General features: G+C 45.3%; 1 protein-coding gene across 2 annotated transcripts in view; it reads right to left on the reverse strand.

Moving 5' to 3' along the window:
• LOC138528594 (myelin-associated glycoprotein-like) overlaps nucleotides 1–27732 on the reverse strand; it is an 889265-nt gene that overhangs the window by 717424 nt on the left and 144109 nt on the right. For both annotated transcript variants that reach the window (XM_069640378.1, XM_069640386.1), the window contains exons 2-3: nucleotides 4148–4295; nucleotides 3331–3711 (exon numbers count right to left, since the gene is read on the reverse strand). In XM_069640378.1, the coding sequence (XP_069496479.1) occupies nucleotides 3331–3711; nucleotides 4148–4190 (424 nt within the window). In that variant the 5' untranslated portion in view covers nucleotides 4191–4295. The remainder of the gene's footprint in view (nucleotides 1–3330; nucleotides 3712–4147; nucleotides 4296–27732) is intronic.

A 27732-nucleotide genomic window follows, 5' to 3' on the forward strand; every position in this document is an offset into this window, starting at 1 on the left:
GGAAGGGCGTAAACATTTCCTCGAAATATACCAGAGCCACTGCGTGTGGCGAGAAAGCCCCAAACCAACTAAAGAGTGTACGGGGGTCTCCCCCCACCCATCCCCCTTCTTCTCCCTAAGAAAATGTTTTGAATAATGGGTTACAATGGTGCATTATACAGCACACTTTCTGTGAAAAATTTGGTACAAAAATCAGCCATGTATTCTGTAGGGTAAACCTACAGATGTGAACAACACCATGCATTATTCAAGTCTCCATCCACTACAATTGAAAAACACAACAAACCTTTTCTCACCGTGCTGAGTCCCAGTCATACATTTCTAGATTCCTCTTTTTTCTCCTCTAGAGGAGTGTATAATTATTTCTTTTTGGTCCCTATTTATAGATTGCCACCACCTCGAACCCTCTTTTCGAAATTCTTCACTAGAGTGGTATCTCTGAACTAGGTGAATTACTTCACTCACTCCTATTGGTGCAGTCGACTTTTATTAGGTCACGGTTACCTTTTCTTTCTATAATGTTTACACATACCCCTTACTTTTTGCAGGCATTTGGGTTACTTTTATTAGAGTTCTCCCAGGTGGGAGGTAAGCTTCCTATGTATTATTTGGACTTACTATCAGGTTGCATAATACACGTAGCCTGTATATCTCGTGGAGATCATATTCCGTATCTTTCAGACATGGCTCGTTTCATTATAAAAACACTTCTGTGAATCAGACCCTTATGGTTTTCTGTTCAGAATGTGGAAAAGGAACCTACAATGCTATTCTTTCGCCTTACATGTTTTCCGGTTGTTTTACTATGCAATGTCTGTATTTTGCAAACAAACTCTAAGACAGTATTGTTGTAGGCCTTGAAATCCCAAACGTAAATATTTGCAACAGTTCCAGCTTGGAAGGTATGCGGTCAAGTGCCTGAACTGCAGAGTGAGTTGAAATACCTGCTTTACTATTTAGCCAGTGCGTGTGATCATAAGCAAATGGGTTAATCTCACTCTGGCTTCATTTAAACACATGGAGTCCTTATAAATGATTAGGTTCACACTGATTGACTGTAGAGTGGGGCAGATGTAATGATTTTATGGACAAAATGGTGTACCCTCGTTCTTCTCTTTTAATGGCCCCTCCCTCCCTCAATCCAGCATCACTTGATTTAAAAGGAAGATATATAGTCACGCACCAGTGCATCAGAGATTTGAATATAGAAAGGATTGTGATGCAAAACCAGCATTAAGTTCCTGCCCTTTTGCTGCCAGTCACTGAAGTTGCTTGGGGTGTCCGGGACTCTACCCCAAAAGAAAATGACTCAAGCTCTTTTCTATTTGCAGTTATGCTGTGTAATTGAGTCTTGTATGGCACCCCTTCTGCCATTTTCATGGCTTCTAGGTGCTTCAGAATCTGCAAGTGTTGAGGTAGGGGACTAGTATAGCAGCTGGGGGAGCGGGGCAAGGTTGTTTTGTTACAAAGTTGATCTGTGCAGATATGAAAAGATAAGGCTCTCTGTGGCATGCAGATGTTACGCATTTTGTGAGCTGTGTGGAGTAGTTGTTAATGTGCTCTCTAGGTTGCTAAGATAAATAAGGCGTTCCCTGTGATGTCTATAAGAGCAAGGGCTTTAAGTGGGCCGGGGCTAGCCGGGGATCAGCCCCGGCAGTCTCTGAAAATTCTGTCTGAGACAGGACCCTGCAGGGACCCCATTAAGTCCCCTGCTAACCCCAGTCCACCAGGCTGCTACATGGCAAAGTTTTTTTTTTCTAAAGCCTGATGCTCACGCATGCTTAAGGACTTACGGACTGTGGAAAGTTGTGTTTGTGTATCTGTAGTGGGTTAGTGTGGCGTTTAGGGAAATTTAGTGCAGATACGTGCCTTCAATTGGTGTATATTCCAATGTATAAACTGTGCTGTTTGCATGGGAGAGTTGTGGGTCAAGATATGCTGTTAGTTAGGGAGGGAGGTAGAATGATTGCGAAGTTATTCTTACCACATATTTCTCCATTCAGTGCAGAATCTGATTGCATGGACACACAATGCAAGGGTTAGGATTTGCGGCTTTCAAAGTGCATTTTAGGAAGCAAAAGCACACAGAAAAGGGAAGCTATTTGCTGACATTTGTTATTGCTAGCGAGGGAGCTAGGACCAGGGGAGCACCTCGTATGGGAACCAAGGTGAGAGGGAATCCCCTGAGCAGCCAAGGACTCGAGCCGTGATGGGTCAGAGCAGAGTGGCTCAACAGGAAGACAAGTACCGGAGAAGGGAAGGAGCAGAGAATCTTCTGATAAGGGGCCAAGGATTCCTAATGACTCCATGTCACGAGGGACACGATAAGCCACTCCAGGGCATCCGGTCTCAGTTTGAACCCTACTGATGGCTTCTGTACTGGCCTAAGCAAAGCGACTTGAGGCCGGGGGCTGAAGTACTGTACATTTGAAACAGAGGTGATTTTCCAGAGCTTCCCGCCCCGGCGGTCTTCGCCTTTGGGGGCCTGGTAGCATACCAGCATTAATGATCTGGAGGGAAGGATTTGTAAATTATGTAAATGATGGAGCTTTCACACAGCCCTTTTGCCGATAGAGTCACAAGCCAAAAAATATTAACGCTGCACTTCCTGTCATCAAGGCCTGGGGGCAATATGTGCCTATATGCAGAACACGCTACGAGCTGGCCCTATGCGCCACTCTTGTTTTTCATAGGAGACGCTGTATATGGGAATTAATACTGTGTGGCAGTTGATGCTATATTTCTTCTTAATGAACTTGCTGTTATGGATTTTTGGGCGTTGGTACTGAAACCACACAATAACAGAGACACAGGCACCAAGATGTTGTCACAAGGGCGCCTGTTGCTGCTCGCTAACTTCCCCGCAGCGCGACGCCTATTTATCAGCCTGGCGCCATGACGTACACGGCACAACGATCCCCTTTAAGGAGTCTTCATCATAACACTTGCCAAGATGTAAACCACTCAACGGGATGGGTATGTTGAGCTATTGACCTTGTGTGGAAAGTTCATTTCCTAATATACATGTCATTACGTCCTGTGTTTTAAGCTCACTTCTAAAAATAATATCATAAAGGAAGGAGCGGCGGGTGATTTTCTTTCGCTGTGCACGTGGCCACAGCGTGCATTAATTGTATTATACCTTAAGAACTGGAGACTTGCTTTCTCCTTATTGGGGCATGGTCTGTGAATGAGCCTAGACAAAGCAGTGTACACACAATTTTCACATAGTAATAAGTTTATTTCTGAACGTGCGTCAAGCTTCTAGTCTGCAAGAAATCTGTATTAGCAAGAGTGCATGTACAAGCACAGAGACTATTTACTACTCACCCAAAACTTGAACGTTAAGCTGTCTGTAATTAAATCTAACTCCAGACCATTCGCTGTGTTCATATCTAAAGACGTAGTTTCCTCCATCCGTCTGTTTGACGTCATTGATCCTCAGGGAACAGTTCCTGCTCCGGACGTCTCCCAGAAATTGGAAGCGCCCTCTTGCGTCGTCGCGTATCTGTGATGGGTCGTAGCACTGGGAAGCTACGGCTTGCGACCAGTCGCCGTCTCTACGCCAGCATCCGCGCGCGTTGGCGTTGCTCTCGCCTGTGCTCGTGTCGTAGGTAAACTCGCATCCAACGAAAACACACAGACCTCGCTGAGGAGTGACGAATCTGTTGGACAAATACATCTTGTAATCTTCCAGGGCACAAAGGAATCCTGCAAAGAGACAAACACGGCGGTTCAGTGCTGTTTGGGATAAAAACCAACAGAAGCAAAAGAAGAGCCTGGAGGGACCAAGGGAATGGGGCATGAGAGGAAACAGTAGGAGTGGAAGCTATGAAGGGGTGGGGGAGCACGGGAAAGTGGAGTTGGAGTAAGAGTGGAATACACATATTAAAGTTCCACTTGATCTCAATGAGCTTGATTAACAGGTTAAAACAGATTCACAAATAAAGACAATGGAATCTTCTACTCATAGGTGTGGTATTTTATGAACACATTTCAGAGTGATACATTATGATAGTGACGGCATGGAAACAGCCACATCCTTTCAACTGAGCCCTTGTCTAACACATAAAACAATCCAGAATTTCCGACGCCAATATTTGATAACATTCAGAAGGGTAACTTGAGTTCCGCATGGCACGCTTACCTTTGCATAGTAAAGTCAGTACCAACAGACTAACCAGCCCCATAACAGGATATGCATAGATGGATTGCTTCGGAGAAGGGTCTTATACCAATGACAGATGATGGGCATCAAGAAGTGTGCGTCCAGTGATCTCCTCCAGCACATTGATCTGGGGAGAGAAATAAAGCAGACATTTCTGTGAGGTGATCTGACTTATTAAAGTGAAGTAACTCATATATTGATGTACCAATAGGAGCAGACCATTGAATTTCTCATTCAGCTCTTTTTTTCACATCGATCCATTACTCTGTGCACTCTATTGACGCAGAGTTAAACATATTAGTTTAACCAGCTACATATCTGATATGCTTTCAGCTAGAGGATGATACAACTAGGTTCATATCACGCTATTACACACGTTCCGCGGGTATTCCGTAAGAATTGTATGTGTGAGCCACGGTATGACAAACCAAAACTAAAGCCTCTGGTTTAGACAGAATGTTGTTCCAAACTGTGCACATTATTGTAGTCTTTAGAAATGACAATAATCCTTGCTTTGAGGACCGAAAACAGAATGTAGACCTCGATCTACTCCTGTGATCATGTACATTTGGATGTACATTTGAGATCCAAACAAAAGCCCGTATTGTCAGAAATAATTATTCGTGTGACCACTTACAACAATCATTTCAGGAATGATGTGAAAAATACAATGAGCACGAGTTTATGGATCATCAATACCAGAAAACACCCTACAAAAATGATTGCAGAAAAGGCACGCATTTAAGAGAAACCCCTGATTAAGCGCGAAGGAAAGCCACAAACCATTGCAGAGTTATTGTGCAGTCATAAAGTAACTGGAGATGAAAAATGTACACCCGTGCTTCCGTGGTCCCCATTCCTATAGGGAAAGGGGACTTACAATTTGCCGGCGCCTGACTTCCCGGACCGCTGGGTTGTAATCCCCCAGTGTTACCGGGAAGTCAGGCGCCGGTAAATGATTCCGAATCCAGCGGCAACCTGCCGGTAGCACCGGCAGGGTTACCGTCGGACTCGGAATGAGGCCCATTGAAACACTCCCACAATAACCCCCCTCCCCTCCTACCCAACTCCCACACTCCAACAAATGCTGAACACTCCCGTGTCCTAACAGTGTGCTGCCTATCTCTCAATGGACTACCTATGACCCTGGTTGGGATTCGTCCGCTCCTGCCATTTCTGTGGCTGCCATCCCAAACTTAGATTGTACCAAGGCCTCCCATTCTATGATTCCTGCATCAGACTCCCCCTTACTCAGCCTTACTACTCCCTTCCATACTTTTGTTTCCAGCCCGTCCATTTCTTTAAATCCCTCCACCATCCCACCACATCGGGTCCTTTAGGGGATTTCCATGCCATAGCAATTCTAGGTTTAGCCAATATGTACACCAAATCTGTCATTTTGTTCACATGTTTGGTGCCCTTGGGACGTAGAAATCGGCCCAGCAAGTCTGGCTCGGGAGAAAGTATATCCAGCTCCAATCCCCCTTTTGTCGTTCTGCTCGCCACTTCCTCCCAGTACTGCCTCACCACTGGGCATGCCCAGAACATATGTAACATCCCAGCATCCGTTGCCTTGCACCTAGGGCAACCTTGTGCTGCTGCACTCGGAAACCTTGAAATCCTCTGGGGCGTCATGTATGCCCTGTGTGTTATCAACAGTTGTATCAATTGCAACCTTACGTTCCTTGATACCCTCTTATGGTATCCCAGTACCTCTGCCCAGTGTGCTTCTGTGAACGGCACCCCTAACTATTTCTCCCATTTGTTCCTTACTGCAAAGGGGGTGGGGAGCCTAGTAGACACAGGAAGTCGTATATCCTAGATATAGTGTGCCCTCCCTCCGATATGTTGTAAAGCGTGTCCACTACCTTATGTTTTTCCTTTAATTCGCTGTATGCAGGCCATCTATGTATGGTCATCTATGTATGATCTCTTTCTTGATAGTACTGTGCAGTAAATATTGGTCTCTATGTATGCCTATTTGTTCAGACAACTCTGAGAAGGGTATAAAAGAGACATCATGTAATAGATATCCTATCGTGGCCACTCAGAGGGGTTCCCATTTCGTGCATATCCCCAACCACGCCTGCGTCGTGGGAGGCACCACTGAGAGTAAGGTAATCTGTACCGAAAACAGATCTGTTAGCCCTATCGCTGAGAGTACCCTGTCCCACATTCTCACCCCCAAAGTCCCTAGGTGCAATCCTAGCCTTCCACAGGGCTTCTTATTCCATATCAATTCTTTCAAATAGTATTGTGATCCAGTAAATTGCAGCATTAGTGTATCAGGGGTTGGATCATCTGTGAGCCAGTCTACCACAAACTGCAACTGACCTGCTATGTAGTATAGCTCAAAGTGGGGGGCTTTAATACCTCCCTCGTCGTATGACCTCTGTAACGAAGATAGAGCTATCCTATTCCTGCCATTTTGCCACAAAAAACCTCTGCAGATGCTATCTAGTATCTTAAAAAAGGATTTAGGTATGTAAAACGGGACATTTACAAAAAAGTGCAGCAATATGGGCAATACCACCATTTTTAACACCACTCTCCCCATTACTGAAAGGGTTAATTTAGCCCAGAACCTCATGGAGCCCTTAATGCTTCTAGGGCGCTCAACGTGTTTTCCATATGTTCACTCGCTGGCTCGTGGTATACATTGACCCCCAAGTATCTAAACGTGATCTTTTTCCATTGTAATGTGAGGACTGGCAGTGCGTTTTGCTCCCTTCTGTGCAATCCCACTATTGGAAACAATGCCGATTTATCTGTACTGATTGTGATCCCTGATAATTGTGCAAACAGTGGTAGGGCTTCTAGTAACAACTCCAAGTTGTCTTCAGGGTTCTGGATATATAACAACATACCATCGGCATACATTGATATCAGATGACTGACCCCACCTATCTTTATTCCCGCCCCTATGTATTCAGCCCTAAGATACTGCGCTATTGGCTCCATGGCAAGAACATAGAGCAGTGGGGATAATGGGCAGCCCTGCCTGGTGCCTTTCTTTAGTTCCCATGCTTCTGAAATGCACCAACCTGTTTTAACCCTTGCCATTGGTCCAGTGTACACTAATCGGACCCACTTAATATATGCAACTCTGAAGCCGAATCTACTCAATGTCGCATATAGCCAGTCCCATCTCACTGAGTCAAATGCTTTCACTGCATCTAGCGTGGCTAAAGAGCACAGGGTTTTCCAGGATGTTGTGCCACCTATCACATGGTGCAGCTGCCTAAAATTCCAAGTCATGCTCCGCCCTGGCACATAGCCCATTTGCTTCAACTCTATTAATGTGTGTATCACTCTTTTCATCCTATTTGCCAGTATGGATGTTAGTATCTTGCTGTCTTGGTTAAGCATTAACAGGGGCCTGTATGAACTACACTCCTCTAGTCGTTTGTGGGGTTTAAGGAGGGGGATTATGATTGATTCCCTCAAACTATGAGGAAGGATACCCACATGGAAAGAGTCGGTAAAGGTGTTGAGTACTCTTTATAAAATTCACTTAGCGGCCCATCTGAGCCTGGAGACTTCCCCATTGGCAGGGCTTTGATAGTTTCCTGTATTTGTTCCAGTGTAATAGGCACTTCCAGGCTGTCGCTCGCCTCTTGGCTCAGCCTCGGGAGTTCTATCTCGTCTAACACCTCTTCCAGGTGTGCTCTCGATACCGGGAGAGAGATTGATAGAATTCTTGGAAGACCTTGTTAATGCCACTTTGAGTAAGGCAAAGGTCCCCTTGCTGCGTGCGTATTGTGTGTATAGGGCTGCACTTCTCTTCACTTTTATATAACCATGCTAGCAGTCGGCCTGGTTTATCACCCTCCTTATGTTGACTTTCAATATATTTAGAATAACTATGTTTGCCTAACCTCTCCCAGCACTCTATGCATGTTTGTTTAAGCTCTGCAACCCTTACGTCCCAGCTAATTTCCTTTGTCTGCTCTTGTTCCAGTTTCCTCAGTTGTTCCTCCGCAGAGGATAATTCTCTGTTAATGGTTGCTTGAATGCTGCTTGAACCAACAACGGCAGCACCCCTAATCGCCACTTTCAGCGCCTCCCAAAAAGTCCCTACACTAGGCACACTACCGGCATTGTGTGTGACATAGGGCCTCATTACGACCCAGGCGGTAAATTACCGCCTGGGCCGTGACTTTACCACCATGGCGTAAACTACGTTTACGCCATGGTGGTTGGCGGACTTACCGCCCCATTCCGACCTAGGCGGGGCGGTAAGTCCCCAATCCCCATTTACCCTTCCCCATTCCCATTTTTGCCCCATAGGGCATAATGGGAGTGGGGAAGGCGTTAATTACGCCACCGTAAATTACGGTGGCGTAATTAACTCCATGGTCCCTTAGCGCCATGGATTTTAACACCTGCTAAAAGCAGGTGTTAAAAGCACCATGGCGCTAGGGGACCTCGTAATCAGGCGGTAAGGGTCGGCGCTGTTAACGCTGCCGTAAACCCCTTACCGCCTGAGTTGTAATGAGGCCCATAGTCAGTAATGCCATCCATGATGCCAACATGGAAGGGAGGGTCCTTCAGGGCCTCACTTCAAAGTCTCCACATAGGAATCAGAGCCCTGGGGGATGCATATTGCCATCATATAATGAGCAGGGCGTGATCTGATAGGACTCTTCCGTTATACTGTGCCAGCGTAATAAGATGCGCTAGTTCCTGCCCAACAAAAAAGTAATCTATCCTAGTGTGCACTGGATGTGGCGCTGAGTAATAAGATTAATGTCTGGTATCCGGGTAGAGTACCCTCCAGCTATCCTGCAAATCGAATGATTCTAGAAGCGTCCGTAGTGTTTTTGCCGCATTGCCGGTTTAGCTTATTTTGCATCTGATCTATCCAGGATTGGATTCAGGGTACAGTTAAAATTGCCCCCCACCCATATAATGTTCCTAAAGGGGCCTAGTCGCGGGTATAGTGAGTGGAAGAACGCAGCAGTGTTTTGGTTGGGAGCATAAGTGTTGACAAAACATGTGTCCACTTGTTCAAGTAAGCACTGTACCAACACCATCCTGCCCTCATTATCTGTTTTAATGTCGGTGACTTTAAAGGGTACTGTGGGTGCTATCCATATCAGGACCCCTCGAGCATAGGCAGAGTATGGAGAGCCAAACACTCGCCCTCTCCATTTCCTCGCCAACACTGTCTGTTTTTCCGCGGTTAGGTCCGTTTCCTGTAACAAGGCAATATCTACTTTACATCTCTTAAGATAAGTAAAGACCCTGTTCTGCTTTAAATATGCATTTAAACCCCATACATTCCAGGTGAGTACATTTACAGCACCCGCCATAAGATTTTGTCTACTTCAATAAGGCTATCCTCATCTGGCATATTTGGCGGTCCGCCCTTCTCCCACTATGGTCATCCAGCAATAAAGAAAAACATACTATCACTCCCCGTTGACACGTGTGCAGGCAAAACACTTCCCCATTTAACTACCCCAACATCCCCTACAAAAACAACAGCCCAGCAACATTACACATGCCCAGGTGTATCTGCTTCCTGCATTCACCTCTCGTATGCATACTTGAGGCTGGTGTACAGAGGGTGGGCACAAAAAACAGTGCCCCTAAAAGATGGAACTCGGAGGACGTGGCGGCCTCCAATGCTAGTCTGGCCTCTACTTGTGTGTGTAGTAGTAAGTGGGGTATATTGCCATGTAATAAAAGAGTGTAAGCTCTGAGGATCATTCTACGAGCAATTGATCGTCCAATAAGCGTCCAATAAGTGCCCGCTTGTCCTGGGTTACTCCGAGGTGCTTCTATCTTGATGAAACAGTCCAGGCAGAGCTATGGACAGTTTGCCAGATTATCCAAACCTTTGCTGCTATCACACTTCACTTGTGTCATGCCTGGGCATTTCCTTTGTCTCCTTCGTTGGCAGGTATCTTCTTTCTGTCCATCCAGTCCTGCGCCTCGTCTGGAAGGTCGAAGAATAAAGCCCTGTTGTTATGTATAACTTTTTAACAAGCCGGATAGATCAGCATATACTTCAGGCCGGCTGCCTGAAGCCTTTAGCCGCCGAGAATTGTGCGCGGTTCTTCTGCACCTGAAATGTGTAATCCGTGTAGACCGCCCTATCTTTATAGTTAAGGACCTTCACAATTATCGATCTGAGGGGGGCTCCAGGAAGGGGACGCCTGGTTAACGCTCTGTGTGCTCTCTCAATTGTGAAACCCTGCCGGAGGTTCCTGGGACCGATTTCTTGGAGTAACATGTTATGTTGTGGGGTCCATTCCTTCTAGTCCTTCTGGCAGACCTAATATGCAGATATTGTTCCTGAGGGCCCGACCTTCAGCCTCTTCCACCCTGTTTTCTAACAGGCTAACTTTCTGCTGCAAGACATGCACATTGGTGTGCATTTCCTGGAGTCCTTCAGTGTTCTCCTTCACTTGGGTTTCCAGAGTAGTGGTACGCTCTGCCAAACCATGTACACCTTGATGCAACAGCCCCACGTCTATTTTAACTGCTTCTATTTGTGGCCCCAATGAGGTCTTAAAGTCGGCAATGGCTTGCATCAGTTGATTGTGCACTTCCTTCGCCTGCAAGGGCACTGGTGCTTGTTTTTGGTGTATGATATTATATGATATTATATATTATATAATATGATATTATATGATATGGCATTTATAACACGCCTATACACAAGTGTTTCAAGGCGCGACGAGGCAAGCAAGGGGGAACAGAGGTAAGACAGAGATAACTATTTTACTAGGCCAGCTGACATTGAGATCGTAAAAAGTGCAGCGGAGCGGGGGAGGTGAAAGGGGGAGGGGCAGTGCAGTACACAGGATAAACAGTAAAATACATAAAACAATAAATAAGAAGTGTGGCCAGCTGGTGGCAAGTGCAAAGGTAAGTGCAGACATCAGGTGTCAAGTGCTGGTAGGGGGCTGTAGGGATACACAAACAGCCCCTGAGTGCAAGGGTTGACAGGGGGGCAGTGCAGGTGTGCAACTGGCGGGGAGGGGTCCTGGGCCCCAGAACAGAGGGTAGCAGTGACAGTTTCGGCCAGGAGTTCAGCAGGGTAGAGGAGGAGAGAAAGTAGAAGCAAAGAGGAAGGTCTTGAAGTGCTTCTGCAACCGGAGATGGGTCTCCTCAAGTTTCAAAGAGGCATGGAGGCTGTTCCAGAGGGAGCTCCCAGCCAAAGAAAGAGATCTGCCACCAACTCGTTGCTTGGAGAAGCGACTTGCCCTGATAGAGTTGGAGGCGGATGAGCAAAGATGGGTGTAGTTGTCCACTGTAGTCTGGCTCCCTTTCATTTTGGCTGATTTAGGAGGTATCCGGTCTGCCTACTCCCTCCAGTGTCCAGCCGCAATAGTTGTGTGTGCAGTGTGCCTCCAAAAAGTAATAGGGCGTGCAAGCAAGCGTTGTGTCCGCAGATCCCCGGTTACCCAGGCTCTGTGCGAGTATTCTGTCTGCCGTGGCTGTTAACATGGGCTGAGAGTCATTGCTGCCTCTCGTGTATCAGTGCTCTTCCTGCCCCTCAGAGCCTGCTGCAGCGTGTCTTTTTCTTACTCTCCAACAGACCACTTATGGGATCTGTATGAATTGAGAACTGGATAATCCATATTGCGCCAACAAATTAGCTCTGCCAAGTTGTAGTTGATTTTAAAATATTAAACTTTGATGGAAAGTGTTTAATTGCAAACTGAGTCTTTTAATGTCTGGTCCTGGACACGTTTCCCCACGTGGATCCTTGTGGTTCTACAGGAGGATTGATCATAAATTGTCATAAATACCCATTCAAACATAGGGTTTTCACAAGACTACTTCCTCTGCTTATTTTGCAGGCTAGTATTACAGGGAAAGATTGCTCAAATTCTTGTGTTCACACATGATTGCCCATTGATTTCAAACGTGGTTGCAGTTGTCCCATTTTAGCTGCTGCTTTAATTTGCCTGATAGGTTCCATGTTCTATATCCCTCTGGGTGCCACTGCCCCTTATGTCGCCTGTTCGTGAGGCTCGTGAGCCTCCCCGTATTTCACAAGCAGGGAAATCCAGTTCCAGTTATTCACCGCCCGGCCTAGGTGCTCTGTGTCCTGCTGCCAGCTCCAGCGGTGCCCCGTTAGATATTGGGCGCATACATTGAGGTGTACTTGGCGCCCGCAGCCTGTATGCAGCGCCGCCCTTACCTCGAAGTCCCTGCTCACTGTACCATTCTGGGGGTCTTCCCAGCGCAGCCCCAGTGGTGAGCATGCAGTCGCTTCCCTCACGGATCTGTTCCCATTCAGTCCTTGTGTGGGAATGTCCCTCCTTCCACAAGACTTGCAGCTGCTCTCCACCCGGCGGCTCAGCTTTCTTCGCGGTCTCTCCCTTCCATCTTGATTTGCTTGCCTGCCTCTGTCCTCAGCGACGTGCTCTCCCCTTCAATAGATTCTCTTTGTCCCGGCCGCCATTTTAGTTTGGGGCTCTGCTGGTTGTCCCTCACCTCCGCGTTGCGCTGCCTGCGTTCCTCTTGGGCTGCACTCTTGTGCCTCTCACCACACGCTCTCGAGGGGCTTACAGCTGCCTCAATCGTTTTCAGACAAAATTATTGGAATAAAACACTCATCCCATGTGGATTTTCTCAGAATCAGACGGGAGCAATCGCCAGAGACAACCTACACCATGGCTAGAAGCCACGCCCTCCTGCCGGGCTAGCAATGTTACATATTTTTGCCGGTGCCCCTGCAATCCTGCCTATGTTGGTATAACCACACAGGATTGTTCACCCATCAGAATGAGCTTGGGGGATGTACCTAACTTCCCCATATGCTTGAGAAGAGACATACAGAGGAAGATTCAGTGCTGGATCAAAGGCATGGTCAAAGCCAACTTTCAAGGGGGAAACTAACAAAGATGCCACATCTAAAACAAGTAAACATGGGTATTTAATTTATGTACAGTCACCTGTGACCTAGCAAAAAAAAGATAGGATTTTCTGATTTTCAGTAGACTTTATAATTCTGTGTCTTCGCTGTAGAATTAGACCTTGAGCAAGCATTGTCAATGCCAATAGTTTTGGCATTTTTAGTTGTTTATTGCATTTTACATATAGAATGGAGGGTAGGAATGAGGAATGACAGCACAGGGAGGAAGAAATGACATCATGGGAGGGAATGAAAGGCAGCACCAGGGAGTGAGGCCGGCACTGAGGGCGGGGGGACGAATCAGAAATAAATGGCAACACGAGGGAGAATAAAATAATCCAATCAATGAAAACTAGGGCAGCAGTAGTACACAGGAGCTTTGACAACATTTGAAGGAAGGCAAATAGCAGGGAAGAGTGACAGGGCAAAGTGGGGCAGAGCGACAGCACAAGAGAGGAAGAGTGACAACACAAAGGGGGAGAAGCCACACAGCAAGGGAGGAAGGAGCAACAGTGCAAGGGGTAAGGAGCGACAGTCAAAGGGGGGAACGAGCGACAGAGGAAGGGGAGGGAGTGACAGCACAAGGGGAAAGTAACAACAGCACAATGGGGAGGTGCGGCAGCTCAAGGGGTAACAGCACAGGCGGAATGAGTGACAGCACAATGGTGGGAAGAAGGGACAGCACAAAGGGGGAAGGAGCAACAGTGCAATGGTGGGAAGAAGCGGCACCACAATGATGGGAAAGAGGGACAGCGCAAGGGGGGGAAGGAGTGACAGTGCAAGGGAGAAATGAATAACAGTGCAAGGTAATGAAGGAGTGAACGAGCAAGAGGGACGGGAGTGGCAGACCAAGGGGGTCGGAGCAACAGAGGAGTGTGTAGGGAGTGACAGCACAAGGGGGAGGTGTGACAGCACAAGATGCAACAGCACAGGGGAAAGGAGTGACAGCACAAGGTGGGGAAGGAGCAACAGCACAAGGGGAAGGTGCGACAGTGCAAGGGGTGACAGCACAGGGGGAAAGAGCAGCAGTGCAATGGTGGGAAGGAGCAACAATGCAATGGTGGGAAGGAGGGACAGCGCAAGGGGAGAATGAGTGACAGTGCAAAGGAGGAAGGAACAACAGTCAAGGTGGGAAAGGAGTGACCGAGCAAGGGGGGAAGAAGTGGAAGAGCAAGGGGGAAAGAGCAACAGTACAAGGGGGAAGGACAACAGCATAAGGAGGAATGAGTGACAGCACAGGGGGAAGGATCAACAGTGCAATGGTGGGAAGAAGCAACAGAGCAAGGGGGAAGGAGTGACAGTGCAAAGGGGAAGCAACAGTGCAAGGGGGAAGGACCAACAGAGCAAAGGGGAGGGAGCAAAGGTACAAGGGCGAAGGAGCAACAGCGCAAGGGGGAAGGAGCAACAACACAAGGGGGAAGGAGCATCAACACAATTGTAAGAATGAGCGACAGCACAAGTGGGAAGGAGCAACAGCGCAAGGGGGAAGGAACAACAGCACAAAGGGGAAGGAGCAACAGCGCAAGGGGGATGGAGCGAAAGTACAAGGAGAGGGAGCAACAGTGCAAGGGGGAAGGACCAACAGAGCAATGGGGATGGAGCAACAGCACAAGGTGGAAGGAGCAAAAGCGCAAGGGGCAAGTAGGAACAATGCAAGGGTGGAAGGAGAGACAGCACAAGGGAGGAAGGAGCAATAGCGCAAGGTGTGGAAGGAGTGACAGAGCAAGGGGGAAGGAGTGATAGAGCAAGGCGGAAAGAGTAACAGTGCTAGGGCAAGGAGAGACAGTGCAAGGGTGAAGGAGCGCTAGGGGGAGGAACATGAATGCATGGGGGAAGAAGCAACAGTGCAAGCGGGAAAGAGTGACGGCACAAGTGGCGAGCACATCTGTTGGTTGTATGTATAATTGCAGCCGTTGGTCATGGGTGTCCAATATTGTAGTTTTGATCTCACTTGGGCTAATGTTTGGCCCTGTGTAGCGTAAGCAAAATGAGTAACAAAATGCATAAAGGATTTTACGCATTTCGCTCACACTATGCCCCATTTTCAATAATTTCTATGGTGGAGAAGAGGGGCAGAACATAACTTGTGTTTCCGCCCCGTTCCTTCCTCTCTGTCATACAAATGCTGAGGCATTTGCACCAGCATGCATTTTCATGCTGGTGCAAATGCTGGAGAGCCCTATGAGGTCCCCCTGCTTTATGTGCCAGCATAGAAAAGGCAGACCCCATAGGAACCCATTGTAAACTCTGCCTGCCATTTTCACATTACAGGGAGTGTTTACAATTACAATGAAATGCTCCCTGTCAAGCTCATATGGCAGCCTTCCCTGTTAGCATGATAGGGAACAATTACAATTAAACGCTGTATGTCATGCTCACATGGCAAGCAGCTGAACCCTTAATGGTCCTTACATTCGGTAACACATCATGCAGGGATGGGGATGCAGAATAACTCTTACACCAAGTGATAAGAACGACTCAGGAAGTTGGCAAAATGTCTCATCTAACTGTTTTATTTTCAATGGTCTAAAACAGGGAGTTACAACGGACATCAACGGATGTCGCACAGCATATCTCTCAATGCATTTCATAATAAATTACACTTTTATAGTAAAAACTCGTCATGCGTGGCGTCATACTACATGGCAAACTAAGAAAATCTACGGGGTGTTGTGTTTGGCTTAAGGGGAACATCTAAGTATACTTTCTATAAGGGTTGGGATTCTGATTGTATCTCTACAGTCAGGTGGACAACTTATGCCCACCCCTAGTGCAAGTCATCTTCAACAGTATTAGGTACATGGTATATGATTGGCTCTCGAACTATAAGGCCCTTCGTTATAAGGCCTTCTACAATTGGTTGGTACGCTTGTGCCCTTCTGGAACATTCGTCTCACTAGCAGCACGTAAGCTGGTACCCAAGGTGTCAGTGGGTGAACTTGACCACATCTCCCGACCCAATTAGCCCGACATCTATCATCACTCATGCCTTCTGCCATTCAGATTGTCTTTGGCCTTGTAAAGTATCCTTACTCCTGAGAATACACGGGAGTGTGAGCACGTTCATATTTTAAGTCTGGTCCAGCATGCCCAGTTTCTATTTCTTTTTTTTTTTTTTTTTTAATTGTAACAATTAGTTTATAAAATAAACTTCAATTACAAAAGAAGAATCCAATTTTCACATATACAACAAAGCAAGAAGAAAGGCAACAATACAACCAAAGCGAAACAACACATTCTAAGAATTTGCAGGAAGGAGAGTAAAAGAGTAAAAGAATAAATAAGTAAATGAATATTTCCAACATATTGCCCACATATTGCCAACATAATCCCGGTTAGAGCATATCCTCAGTCAAAATGTTTTCCACAAACTCACATACTGCACATGTGAGCGAAACATTTGAACCAGATAGGATCCAAAACCACCATCTGTCTATATCTTCATCAGCTGGGGCAAAAGGCCCAAGGTAGCGAGTTCGTTGCTGTGATATGTTGGAGCACTCACTGATTTCCATCTCACCCATGTAACAGGAGACTGTGCTTTAGCTCCCTTTCTCGCATTTAATAGTATTAAATGAATGAAGCTTGACACTCATGGTGTCTCTTCCTTGCACCTTAATAAGGGATGTTTCCGCTTCTCGCGTTCACAGTTCCTCAAGGATAGATAACCAGTTCTTGGCTGCTCAGACACCAGGCCAGACATCCTTCTCGGTCTTTCCTCAATCTTCAGCTACTTACTTGCTGCGACACACTCATAGCTATTAATCTTTCTTTCTCCGTGGGTTTGAGCGTACTAAATTTGTGATATCGAACATCCAGATTCTATATAATGGCGGCACCGCCTGCAGTACATTCACTACGTATAGCTAGCCTTTAAGATTACTTAGTCTACTTGCATTGTTGCATCTGTACAGTTATTGAACGGCTTGCATTTTCTGCAGTGCTCTTCACACGTGCAATCGTCATCCCGCATATGGAAGTTTACTTGATTCTTTATTTCATCATCAGATTCTATATGGACTGTACATACTCTCCTCCAGCTACTCTTCTCAGTGCGTCACACTTGCTTCTTGTGACATCACTAATCTTCTCTTTCATTCATCTTCATTTTCCTTTGAGGATTTTTCCAGGAGATTGTCAGTTCTTCGAGGGTACATCAGCTAGGGTTTTCTCAATGGATACCTTTTCTCAAAGACTCTTCGTGGAATAGGCACCATCGCTGGCATTGTGCATGTTGCGATCTCTGGTTTCCAACATATAGGTAGGATGGGGAGGGACTCAGGCATTCAGCTGCCGCTCTACACTCCCCCCTCTGGTTGATTCATCAGCCACATCTTCATTATTCTCGACACCTTGATTTTCTCTCTTGAAGAAATGTTTCTTGGGAGTACAGATCTTCATTACTCTTTTCAAGGATCCTGCATATTTTACATGTTCATCTACACTCCAGGTCATGTGTCTGCATTGTCCTCTCGGAATACAGTAGATCCATCATCCCACGTACTTCTTGTGATCTCTTGGATGCAGGAACTTAGTTACATCAGGTGCTACGATACTGGCCTCTACGTATTTTCTGATCTCTTAATCCGTCAACTCCTTGGGTCTAAACCCTGATTCGACATCGATCATGATCTTCATTCCTACTGCCTCCTTTGCTGTCTTCTTGCACTGTGTGATTATTATCTTGAGCACACAGAATCCAAATACAATCATCACCAATATTGCTCCAAGGAACCTCAAGATATTCGCCATCTAGTGTGGAATCCATGAGAAGATCGATGCAAACTAGCTGTCATCTGCAATGTCTTCTACTTCATCTTCCATCTTGCTATGCAAGTTTGTCAATAACTTTATGGTTTCTGTCAAGGTCCCATTCTCGTCATCATGAGAAGGTATGAATGTGCAACATGATGGCCCAATTTTGGCGCAAACTCCTCCATCCATCGCTGTGATCATATCAAGGACATATCTGTTTTGGAATGTCATCAATCTTATGGCTGTCAAATCTTCTTTAATGGCATTGAATCCCTTTATGGTTGTGTTGATCGTTTTGAAGTAGCTCCCAGCGAGTGATTTGCAACCACTTCGCATTGACCATTGCCTGGATCCCTGGCATAAAGATAGTCGTGAAAATTACTGAAGTCTGACTGAACAACCTGTGCTCATAGGGAATAGAATCAAAGGTTTCTATTGATTTATATGAGAAATAATTCTCCCTCTTTGTCCGATTGAGAAATTCGAGAGATCTTCTCCTCCTCAAATGGGCATCTGCTTTTGGAAATTCACCAATGTTCAGGTCACTTTTAGGAATCACTCATGCTCGAACATGGATAAGTACTAAGGAGCATGTCCCTCCCCAGTCCTTGGGTAGTTTCATGTAGCCTCTGGACCCACAAGCCCAATATCGATCCATCAGGATGGCTGTCCCTGCTCCCATTCTAATAACTTCAACTGTAGTCTTGCAGCCTTCATTTCTTCTCACATAATTCTTTCCTTTTCTTTGAAGGCATAATGTCGCATTTATCAATGGAACCACCATCATTGGGCCTGATTAATCTTCTACCCATGTCAACAGTCTGGCATGGTTAGCCCACAACTTTAAACATGCATCATTCACTCGCTGTACTTCTAGCAGATATTCTGACTTCAATAGTTGAGCTGTGCACGACATCAGGCCTTCTTCCCATCCTTTCATAGTTTTCACTTGTCCATAAACTAAGACTTGTGTTCATTCCCAAAATCCAGGCCATCCAGCTACTTCCTTTTTATCAGGACAATTCAGTTCCTTCATCTCTGCGACTACTACCTTTTCATGTCTCTTCTCAGGATAGGTAAGCATCTTGTTTTTCATGCAGGTTCCTTTTCCATCTTTGTAGTCTTGATATAATCATCCTGAAATGGAAATTACCATTTTGATCTCCATCGCAAAGTGGCCCAACTTCCTTGAAATTGGCCTCTTGTCATGCATGCTGCAAGATGAACGAGGCATCTGGCATCATACTCCGGGATTTCTATGGAAATGAAAGTTTTGTGTTGCATCCATGGCATAGGGTATGAGAGCGCAGACATAGCAACTCTCCTTGGATGTTCATTCTCCCACTTTTTTCATGTGCTGATACCATATGTTATTACCCAAGTGTGCTGTACTATCTAGATATGTGTTTATTCCTTCATGATCTTCCTCTGCATTTCTCTTATTTCTTACTACTACTAAATCAGTGCTTGCATAATAATCATGAAGTATATGAAGAATAGTTCTCTGCCTAAGGAGAACCACAGGAGTTTCTACCTTAATAGAAGTAAATGAATCAAGAGCAGTACTTGTGTTAGGAGGATTCATAGTAGTCTCTATCTTAACAGGAGCGCCAATATTATAGGGAATTCTAAACAGAAGAAACAGAAAGACACAAAGTGTGGTGGCACATACATATATCATAAACCAACATATTAATCCCCACCATTTATACCACTCTGGAATTGGTTGGGCTTGCTCACTCTCTGAAATTGTACCACGTTCAATATTCCTCATGGTTATTACCTTTTAAGGAAGAAAAAAACACTTTAGTCCGACAACCCTAGTTGATTGGGCAACTGTAGTAACTCTTCCACTATTGCTAAAAGCAACCTTCTGACCACTGGACCATTCTTAGGATCCTGTAAAAAAAAGTGTGGATGTCCACATCTCTTCTAACAAGGGCAGGATAAGCTTGCAGAATAAACACAAAAACAACAATCACAAGGCGATACACATTACTCTCTGGGTGGACCATAGAGTTAGTTAAATAAATGTTCAGTGAGAAACAAATCAGGGTATTGCTCACGTTTCCAATTCTTAATGAAATGTTGCTGGTTAAACTTAATCATGATACATCAGCATTTCTAAAGTGCAATTTCAAGATTCCTGTGACTCAAGCAAAGAGTTGCACACCTGCTGTAGTACCTATAAGGAGTGTCCAAGGGGATCCACAGTCCAAATGCAAATTTGCATTTACTTAATCAGTAACCATATCGTCCTTCTTCATTGTCAATGATCGAGTCTGCACATGCTGAAATTCTTCTTGTCTTGCTTCTGGATCGACCATTGGGGGTGCGGCAGCCTCACTGTTGTGTAGCTTTACATCACTCAGGTGTATCCATGCTCGTCTGCCATGAACCTTTAATGCTGAGGGGGTAACATTTTCTACAATTAATGGGCCCTCAAACCTTGGCTCGTGCTACTTTCTAGTGAAGTTTCTAATTAACACGGCGTCATTAACAAAAGGTCTGGGTACTGATAATAATTCTGAAGATCCGGTTGCTGGATGGTTTTCATCTGATCTGAGACCGATCCCCCTGACACTTGAGTTGATCTGAAATGAGAGAGATACTAGTCATCATACATGTGAAATAATCACGTAACTTATTTCCTAATAGTTTTGCTGTACTCTTGGCATCACTTTGACTCCTCGATGGAGGAGTCAGAGGCGTTCTCATTCGCCTTCCTGTCACTAGTTCATGGGGTGTGAAGTGGTGGTCTGAACCAGGCTGAATCCTTAGGAAATATAAAGCTAAGGGCAGGTAATGAAGCTATCCCTATTTCAAGGTCAATTTAAGCTTGGCAATCCTTTCTTTAAGGAGGCCATTGAGTCTCTCACATATCTCGTTCAGTTGCGGGTGATAAGCAGAAGAAAACTTGTGCTTAATGCTCAACAATAGTTCTATCTGTTCAAACACTTCATTGACAAAATGTGGCCCATTATCGAATCTCAGCATTTCACACACTCCCCATTTTGGAAAGACTTCAGGTACTAAAAAACTTCCTGTGCAAGTGGTGTCAGGGTGTGTACATGGACCTGCTTCGATCCACCTAGAGAAGGGACACCACTATCAGATACCTGTATCCATTACCCACCTGCAGCATGTCAACATAATCAATATGTAATAGGACTGTTCGGTCGAGGAATTACTCCTCTAATCATTCGCAGTGTATGCCCAGCGGTGAACTTTTGACATACGATGTAGTTTACCGCATAAAATGCAATGTGTTCTAACACATTTGGAACAAACCAGTCTTCCGCAATAGTTGCAGCAAGACTTTCCCAAGTTACATGTGCAGGGTAGTGCAGCTGTTCAAGCGCTACCTTTAACAATGCTACTGGCATCACTGGCTTTCCAGTGCTGTCTTGTCACCATAATGCTTCTGTGGGGGATAGAGAACACCCTCTTCGTTTCCATAATTCCTGCTCTTCCTGCGGTGTGCTGCCCTGGATCTCCCTTCACTGGTTCGTTGGCAACTGATTAAACTCTTCTTGCATTAGCATAGTCATAGTCACTCCTTTTCTTATACTAGGAGTATCAAAACTTGAAGATCCGGAGAACTTGCAACCCTTTTGGCCTCTTCGTCTGCGGCTTAATTTCTGCAAGAGACAAAATCTGTTTGCTTAGTATGCACTGCGCATTTAACTATTGCTATGGCTGCTCGGAGCTGTAGTGCCTTACTAAGCCTGTCTAATATGGATGCGTGCTGCAATGGAGTGCCATCCGCTCGGAGGTAGCCCCTCCTTTTGCAATGTGCAAGCCCTGCGTGTACGGTTGACGTCACATAGGCGGAGTCACTGTACACAGTTACTTCCTGTCCTTTGTGTTTCTCGAGCGCGACAATAAGCGCCACTAGTTCTGCTGCTTGTGCCGAGAAATAAGATGGTAGCCTTATACTCACAACCCCAAACTCCCCCATTTTCCTTATGCCTTACTACAGCTGCAACAGAATGCCTTTCTCTACTTGTTTGATCGATTTTTGACGACCCATCAATAAAGAAAATTAACCCTCCAGACAGAGCGTTTTCCTTGACATGTGGTATATCGTCACAATAGTCAACATAGTTTAAACAGTCATCCACAAGCTCGCCCTCTGTCACTGGCTCGGCTACTGCTGTCATGACTGTCCCATGCGTGTGCAAAAATAAGAACAACTCCTCAGCATAATTGGGAATTCCTAAAACAGGAGCTGTGCAGATTGCTTTCTTCAGCTGTTCAAATCCTTCCTCCATCTCCTCAGTACATTCTATTTTTTCCTTGTTCACCTGTGCTTTCTTTAAAGCCTGTAAAAGGGGTCTTGTGTACGAACTATAATCAAACACCCAAGCTCTTACATAATTACATAGCCCCAAAAACTGTTGCATTTATTTTACTGTGTGCGGTTTTACTGTTTTCCTAATTGCCTCCGCTCTCTCCGGTGTTACTTTTTTTCCCTCATGTGAAATCAACTTGCCTATGTATAACACCTCTTCTTGACAGTACTGTAACTTCTCTTTGTCTACCTTATATCCCTTGTCTGCTAGGATAGTCATGAACTGAATCGAGTCTTGTCTGCACTCGTCTTCTGAAGTGCTGCAAATTAAAATATCATCTACGTACTGAATCACAGCACTTTTCAAATCAATATTGCCTAGGTCCATCTGTAGGACCCTATTAAATATCGATGGGGACTCACAGTACCCTTGAGGCAGCCTAGTGTGTTTCAGGCGGGTCTGGCGAAACATAAATAAAGTCAAGTCTTGTGTGTCCTTGTGCAACGGGATTGACAAAACGCATTTTTCAAATCGATCACCTTGAAATATCGTGCTTCCACTGGGATACTGCATAGTATCATCGCTGGATTAGGAACTAGAGGAAACTCTGGTTAATCAGTCTCATATCTTGTATAAATCTCCACAACCCTCCCTTTGCTTTATTCACAGGATACACCGTAGTGTTAAACAATGATTCTGACGGTACCAGAATACCTTGTTCCATCAGTGCTGAAATAGTCTTGAAAATGCCCTCATCAGCTTCTCGAGACATAGGGTACTGTCTTGCTCGAGGTAAAATCGCCCCTGGCTTTAGCTTTATCTTAACCTCCCCTAGCCCCTTTAATAGGCCTACGTCATAAGGGCCTGTAGTCCATAAGACATTTGGCACCTTCTCCAAGTCTTCCTCATTCTCTGCGGAACTCCCTTTTCTCTATTTTAATCCAATATGTAATGCTCATAGAGAACACTACTTCATCATCTGCTGTGTTATCTCTAAACATGTCATCGTCAGTGACGTCAGTCAGCCTACACCCTTCTTCAATAGCTATCACTGTTCTCCATGGTCTACCCTCATCATCCGTAGCCTTTAAGATTACTTAGTCTACTTGCATTGCTGCATCTGTACAGTTATTGAACGGCTTGCATTTTCTGCAGTGCTCTTCACACGTGCAATCTTCATCCCGCATATGAAAGTTTACTCGATTCTTTATTTCATCATCAGATTCTATATGGATTATACATCCTCTCCTCCAGCCACTCTTCTTAGTGCGTCACACTTGCTTCTTGTGACATCACTAATCTTCTCATTCGTTCATCTTCATATTCCTTCTGGCATTTCTTCCAGGAGATTGTCAGTTATTCGGGGTTACATCAGATCGGGTTTTCTCAATGGATACCTTTTCTCAAAGACTCTCGTGGAATAGGCACCATCACTGGTGTTGTACATGTTGCAATCTCTGGTTTCCAACATATAGGTAGGATGGGGGCGGGACTTCCTGCAGAGGCATTCAGCTGCTCCTCTACACAGCGTTTAATTGTAATTGTAAATGCTGCTTACCATTTTCCTTTGACACGGAGAGTTTACAATTAAACGCTGCCTGTCATGCTCGCATGTCAAACAGCATTTACTCACTTTGCACAACAGAGTACAAAAGTGCAGACAAACGGTGACGCAGACACTTTTCCGCTGCCTCGTGCCCTGCACAATTGTTCTCCGGTGTGCAAATGACAAAACTTTGAAGGCAGGGAGCCCCTTACATGTATGTTATGTTATGTTAATTGATTTTGTAAAGCACATGCACGCGAAAGCATCTTGGCACTAAAATAAACCAGGAGGATTTAAGAACTAGCTGACAGAAAAAAGAATATTTTAGAACACATAGGTTTTTAACAGCTGACGGAAAGAAAGAAGATTTTTTGTAGCCCTTAATGAGACTGGCAGGGAGTTCCACAATTTAGCGGCTACCACAGAGAAAGAGCGCCGCCCCCACCCACTCAAACGGGTAGCGAGGAATCATGAGAAGACAGGAGCCCTTAGACCGCAGTTCGCTAGAGGGCAAAGAAGGACAACATTTTTCCTGGAGATTTTCAGCACCAGAACCATAAAAAGCCCAATGCACTATCACCAGTGATTTAAATCTAATTGCTGGAGAACCGGGAGCCAGTGCAGTGATCAAAGAATGGGGGAGGTATGGGCACGATATGGGGTACCAGTGCAAATATGGGCAGCATAGTTTCGAAGGAGCTGCAAACAATGGAGGAGATACAGAGTTGCAATAATCCAGCCGATTTAGAACTAAGGAGGCCGTAACAAAAGGCCTAAGTCGGATAGGGAGGAACGGCAAAACCTTGCGAAGCACTCGAAGTTGAAAGAATCCTGTTTTACAGATGGTCCCAACTGGGCCATCCATCGACAGAGAAGCAGAGAAAATGATTCCCAAGTTATTTACCTCCGAAACCGGGGAGGGACATGGGCCGAGTTCCGTGGGCCAGAAGGCCAGAGACCAGGTCGAAGCAGACTTGGATACAACCATCCGAGGTCCATGTGGGGGGTACACCAGCTGGACCTCCGTCTTGTCCCCATTCAATTTCAGCCAATTGCTGCCCATTCACTTACTCATGGCCAACAGGCAACTCCTAAACTGAGATGTGAGGCCCGGTTGGGTAGAATCCAACCAGACAATGATTTGTGTATCATCAGCATAGGAGTAACACCTGAAGCCATAAGAGCGCACAAGCAAAACGAAAGGCTGAATATAGATGTTGAAGAGGGCCGGGGACAAGTCTGATCCTTGGGGGACCCCACACAGCAAGACCGAGGTGGCTGAAAAAAAGGAGGCAAGTGTCAATGTTTGGCTACGGTCGGCCAAGAAAGAGGCGAACCAGGCCAAGACCTGACCAGAAAGGCCGGTCACTGCCAAACGATCCAGTAGTAACTGATGGTCCACTCTATCAAACGCAGCTGTTAAGTCTAACAAAATAAGGGCTCCTGTTCCACCTCCATCAGCCAACAGCCAGAGGTCGTCATGCACTGAGACCAAGACACTTTCCGTTCATTCGGCCCGGACGAAAACCAAACTGGAATGAGTTTAAAAAAGAGGAATGCTCCAGAAAAGAGGCGAGCAAAGGGGAAACAAGAGATTCCAACCATTTCATAAGAAAGGGTAACAAAGAAATAGACCAAAAATTTGCTGGCAAAGAGGGATCTAAAGAGGGCTTTTTCAAAAGCGGAATAACAACAGCTTGTTTAAGCTCTAGTGAAATAGATCCAGTTTGGCAGGAGGCCTTAACCGCTTCTGTCAGCCATATGGAAATATGAGGAGTGATGTCTTTCAAAATTCTCAGAGGGATGGCATCCGAAGGTGAGACAGACTTTAATTTGCCAATCGTAGACTCCACCTCTGAGAAAATGGGAAATACCGACCAACTATGATCCGATGGGTAGAAAGAGGGCTGCTGCTAAAGAGCAGGAAAAGCGGATAGACAAATCTGTTCCTGCATCAAATTAACTTTATTGATAAAAATGCCGCCAAATCGTTGCAAAAAACTTGAGACTGAGTGACCTGCAAAGCAGTATCCGGAGGAGAAGAGTGTGACCGGACAACAGAGAGTAGTTCTTGGGGTTGATTAAGAGCATTTTCAACCTTGCAAGTATAAAAAGCCCTTTTGCCCATCTGATTGACAAGATGGTAAGTGCTACAGGTCAAAGTAACGGTTGATTTATCATTGGCGGAATAGGTTCTCTGCCATTTCTGCTCAGCCTGCCGTTTTTTAGCCCATAGGGCCTTAAGTTCACCTGTAAATCACGGCTGAGAGGGATGACCCCTCAGGTTATGGAGGGCAAGGGGAGCTAAGGTATCTGCCACACCGGTGAACATTTTTGTCTACATGTAATAACTCCCCCCGCCACCAATTTACGGGATAACTTGAAAATTAGCCTGCATGTAATTTCCTACAAGGACACCAGTATGTTGTCAGTGGTATTGCAACTCTCCAATGAATTACAACCTGCAGATGTCCTCACAAGTTATTTTATTGGAGACATGCAGGACCACTGACCACACACAGATGCGCTCATAGCAAATTACAGTTATGTTGGGGAGGTGCAATACCACTGACAACATACAGAGGTCCTCATAAGAAATCACATTTTAACACAAACCACCATAGAAGAATATGAACCTTGCCAGATTAGCATAACCATCGCATAGAAGGGCACAGACCACTAACATCACTAACAAACCCTACAAAAAAACCTTCTGATCTCCCACATACTCAACCTCAAACACCAAACAAAACACACGCATACCCCTACCGCAGCAGAAACTTGAAACCACCACAAAAAGCACACACTCAGCAACACCCAACTAAACACAACACAACACACCACACCACAGAAAGCTTAAACTAATTACACACAAATCATCCCACACGCATTCATACCACAAACATGACCTAACCCATATCAACTAAAAACAAACCCAGCACACAGTGACCGTTTTTCCGAACTGAAGCTAACAACAGCACAACAAAGCTCTCTAGCGCTTTCCCTCTCTATCCCACTAACTAAGCACCCCATCCTTTTCATACCCACCAGAACACCCAGAGATTGTGAAAATGGCAGTGGTGTGCAGTATAAATCACAATAGCATAACACATGGAACATATGGAACATATCTCTCTTTGTCCCACTGTATGGGGTATATGCTACATGTAATAGATAATAAGAGGCATTACATGTTTTATGCACTGGATGTAAGAAATAGGTGTGAGAGTTTGTCAGCTTGATCATAGCTAGTGTGAATACAATCCTTGTGACCTTCGATTTTTCTCTACTGGAAGTCCGAAAAACAGAGTTGGTTTTACCCCATAAGATTTAACTCCATTGACCATTTTATGTCCATGGATTACTCAGGGAAATGTGTGTCCTTTGAGCAGCAATATTGATATGCAATCCCATTTACATTTAATTCATAAAAGTTATTTTGATAACATGCTCCAGTTCCATTAGTTTGTCTTGATATTCTAATGCAGAAGAGGGATGTTCCGCGAGTTCCACTTAGTCAACAGACATGCGACACCAGAAATGGGCACACAGTTACACTCATCACACTCATATCCAGACGCGCAGCCTGTGCATTCACTCTCACACTCTGGCTTTTCTCAGCCACTTTGCATGTCTTGCTGTCTTGCACCCGAGGAGTACACTCCAGTTTAATCTGCCTAACTGTAGGTAAGCATAGAACTGGAAATTGCAAATAACAGCACACACACAATTTCACTGGGGGGAACAGAGCGCATCAGCGTCCTGTTAGATCTTATAGCTGGCTGTTTGGCAGAAACCTGTGCAGTTCCCTTAGGGACCACTGCAAAAGGCTTAAGACTACAGGTGTTGGCAGTAAACCCAATTGGTAGCAGTCTGTACCACCCAGACTTACCTGGTAGCTGTGGCTGAGCAGCCAGACTTCTCTCAAGAAGAGTTACACAGTATATAGAGTATACAAGATAGGTACCAAAATACAGTAGCACAAGCAAACACTGACCAGAGCTTTGGTATCAAGTATATAATTATTTATTTAAAGACACACTCAGAAACACTCTAGCACTATTATTATAAGTAAGTTCAAAAACACAGT

Source organism: Ambystoma mexicanum, chromosome 1q, assembly GCF_040938575.1.
Source record: "Ambystoma mexicanum isolate Mex_15411 chromosome 1q, UKY_AmexF1_1, whole genome shotgun sequence".
Classification (NCBI taxonomy): domain Eukaryota; kingdom Metazoa; phylum Chordata; class Amphibia; order Caudata; family Ambystomatidae; genus Ambystoma; species Ambystoma mexicanum.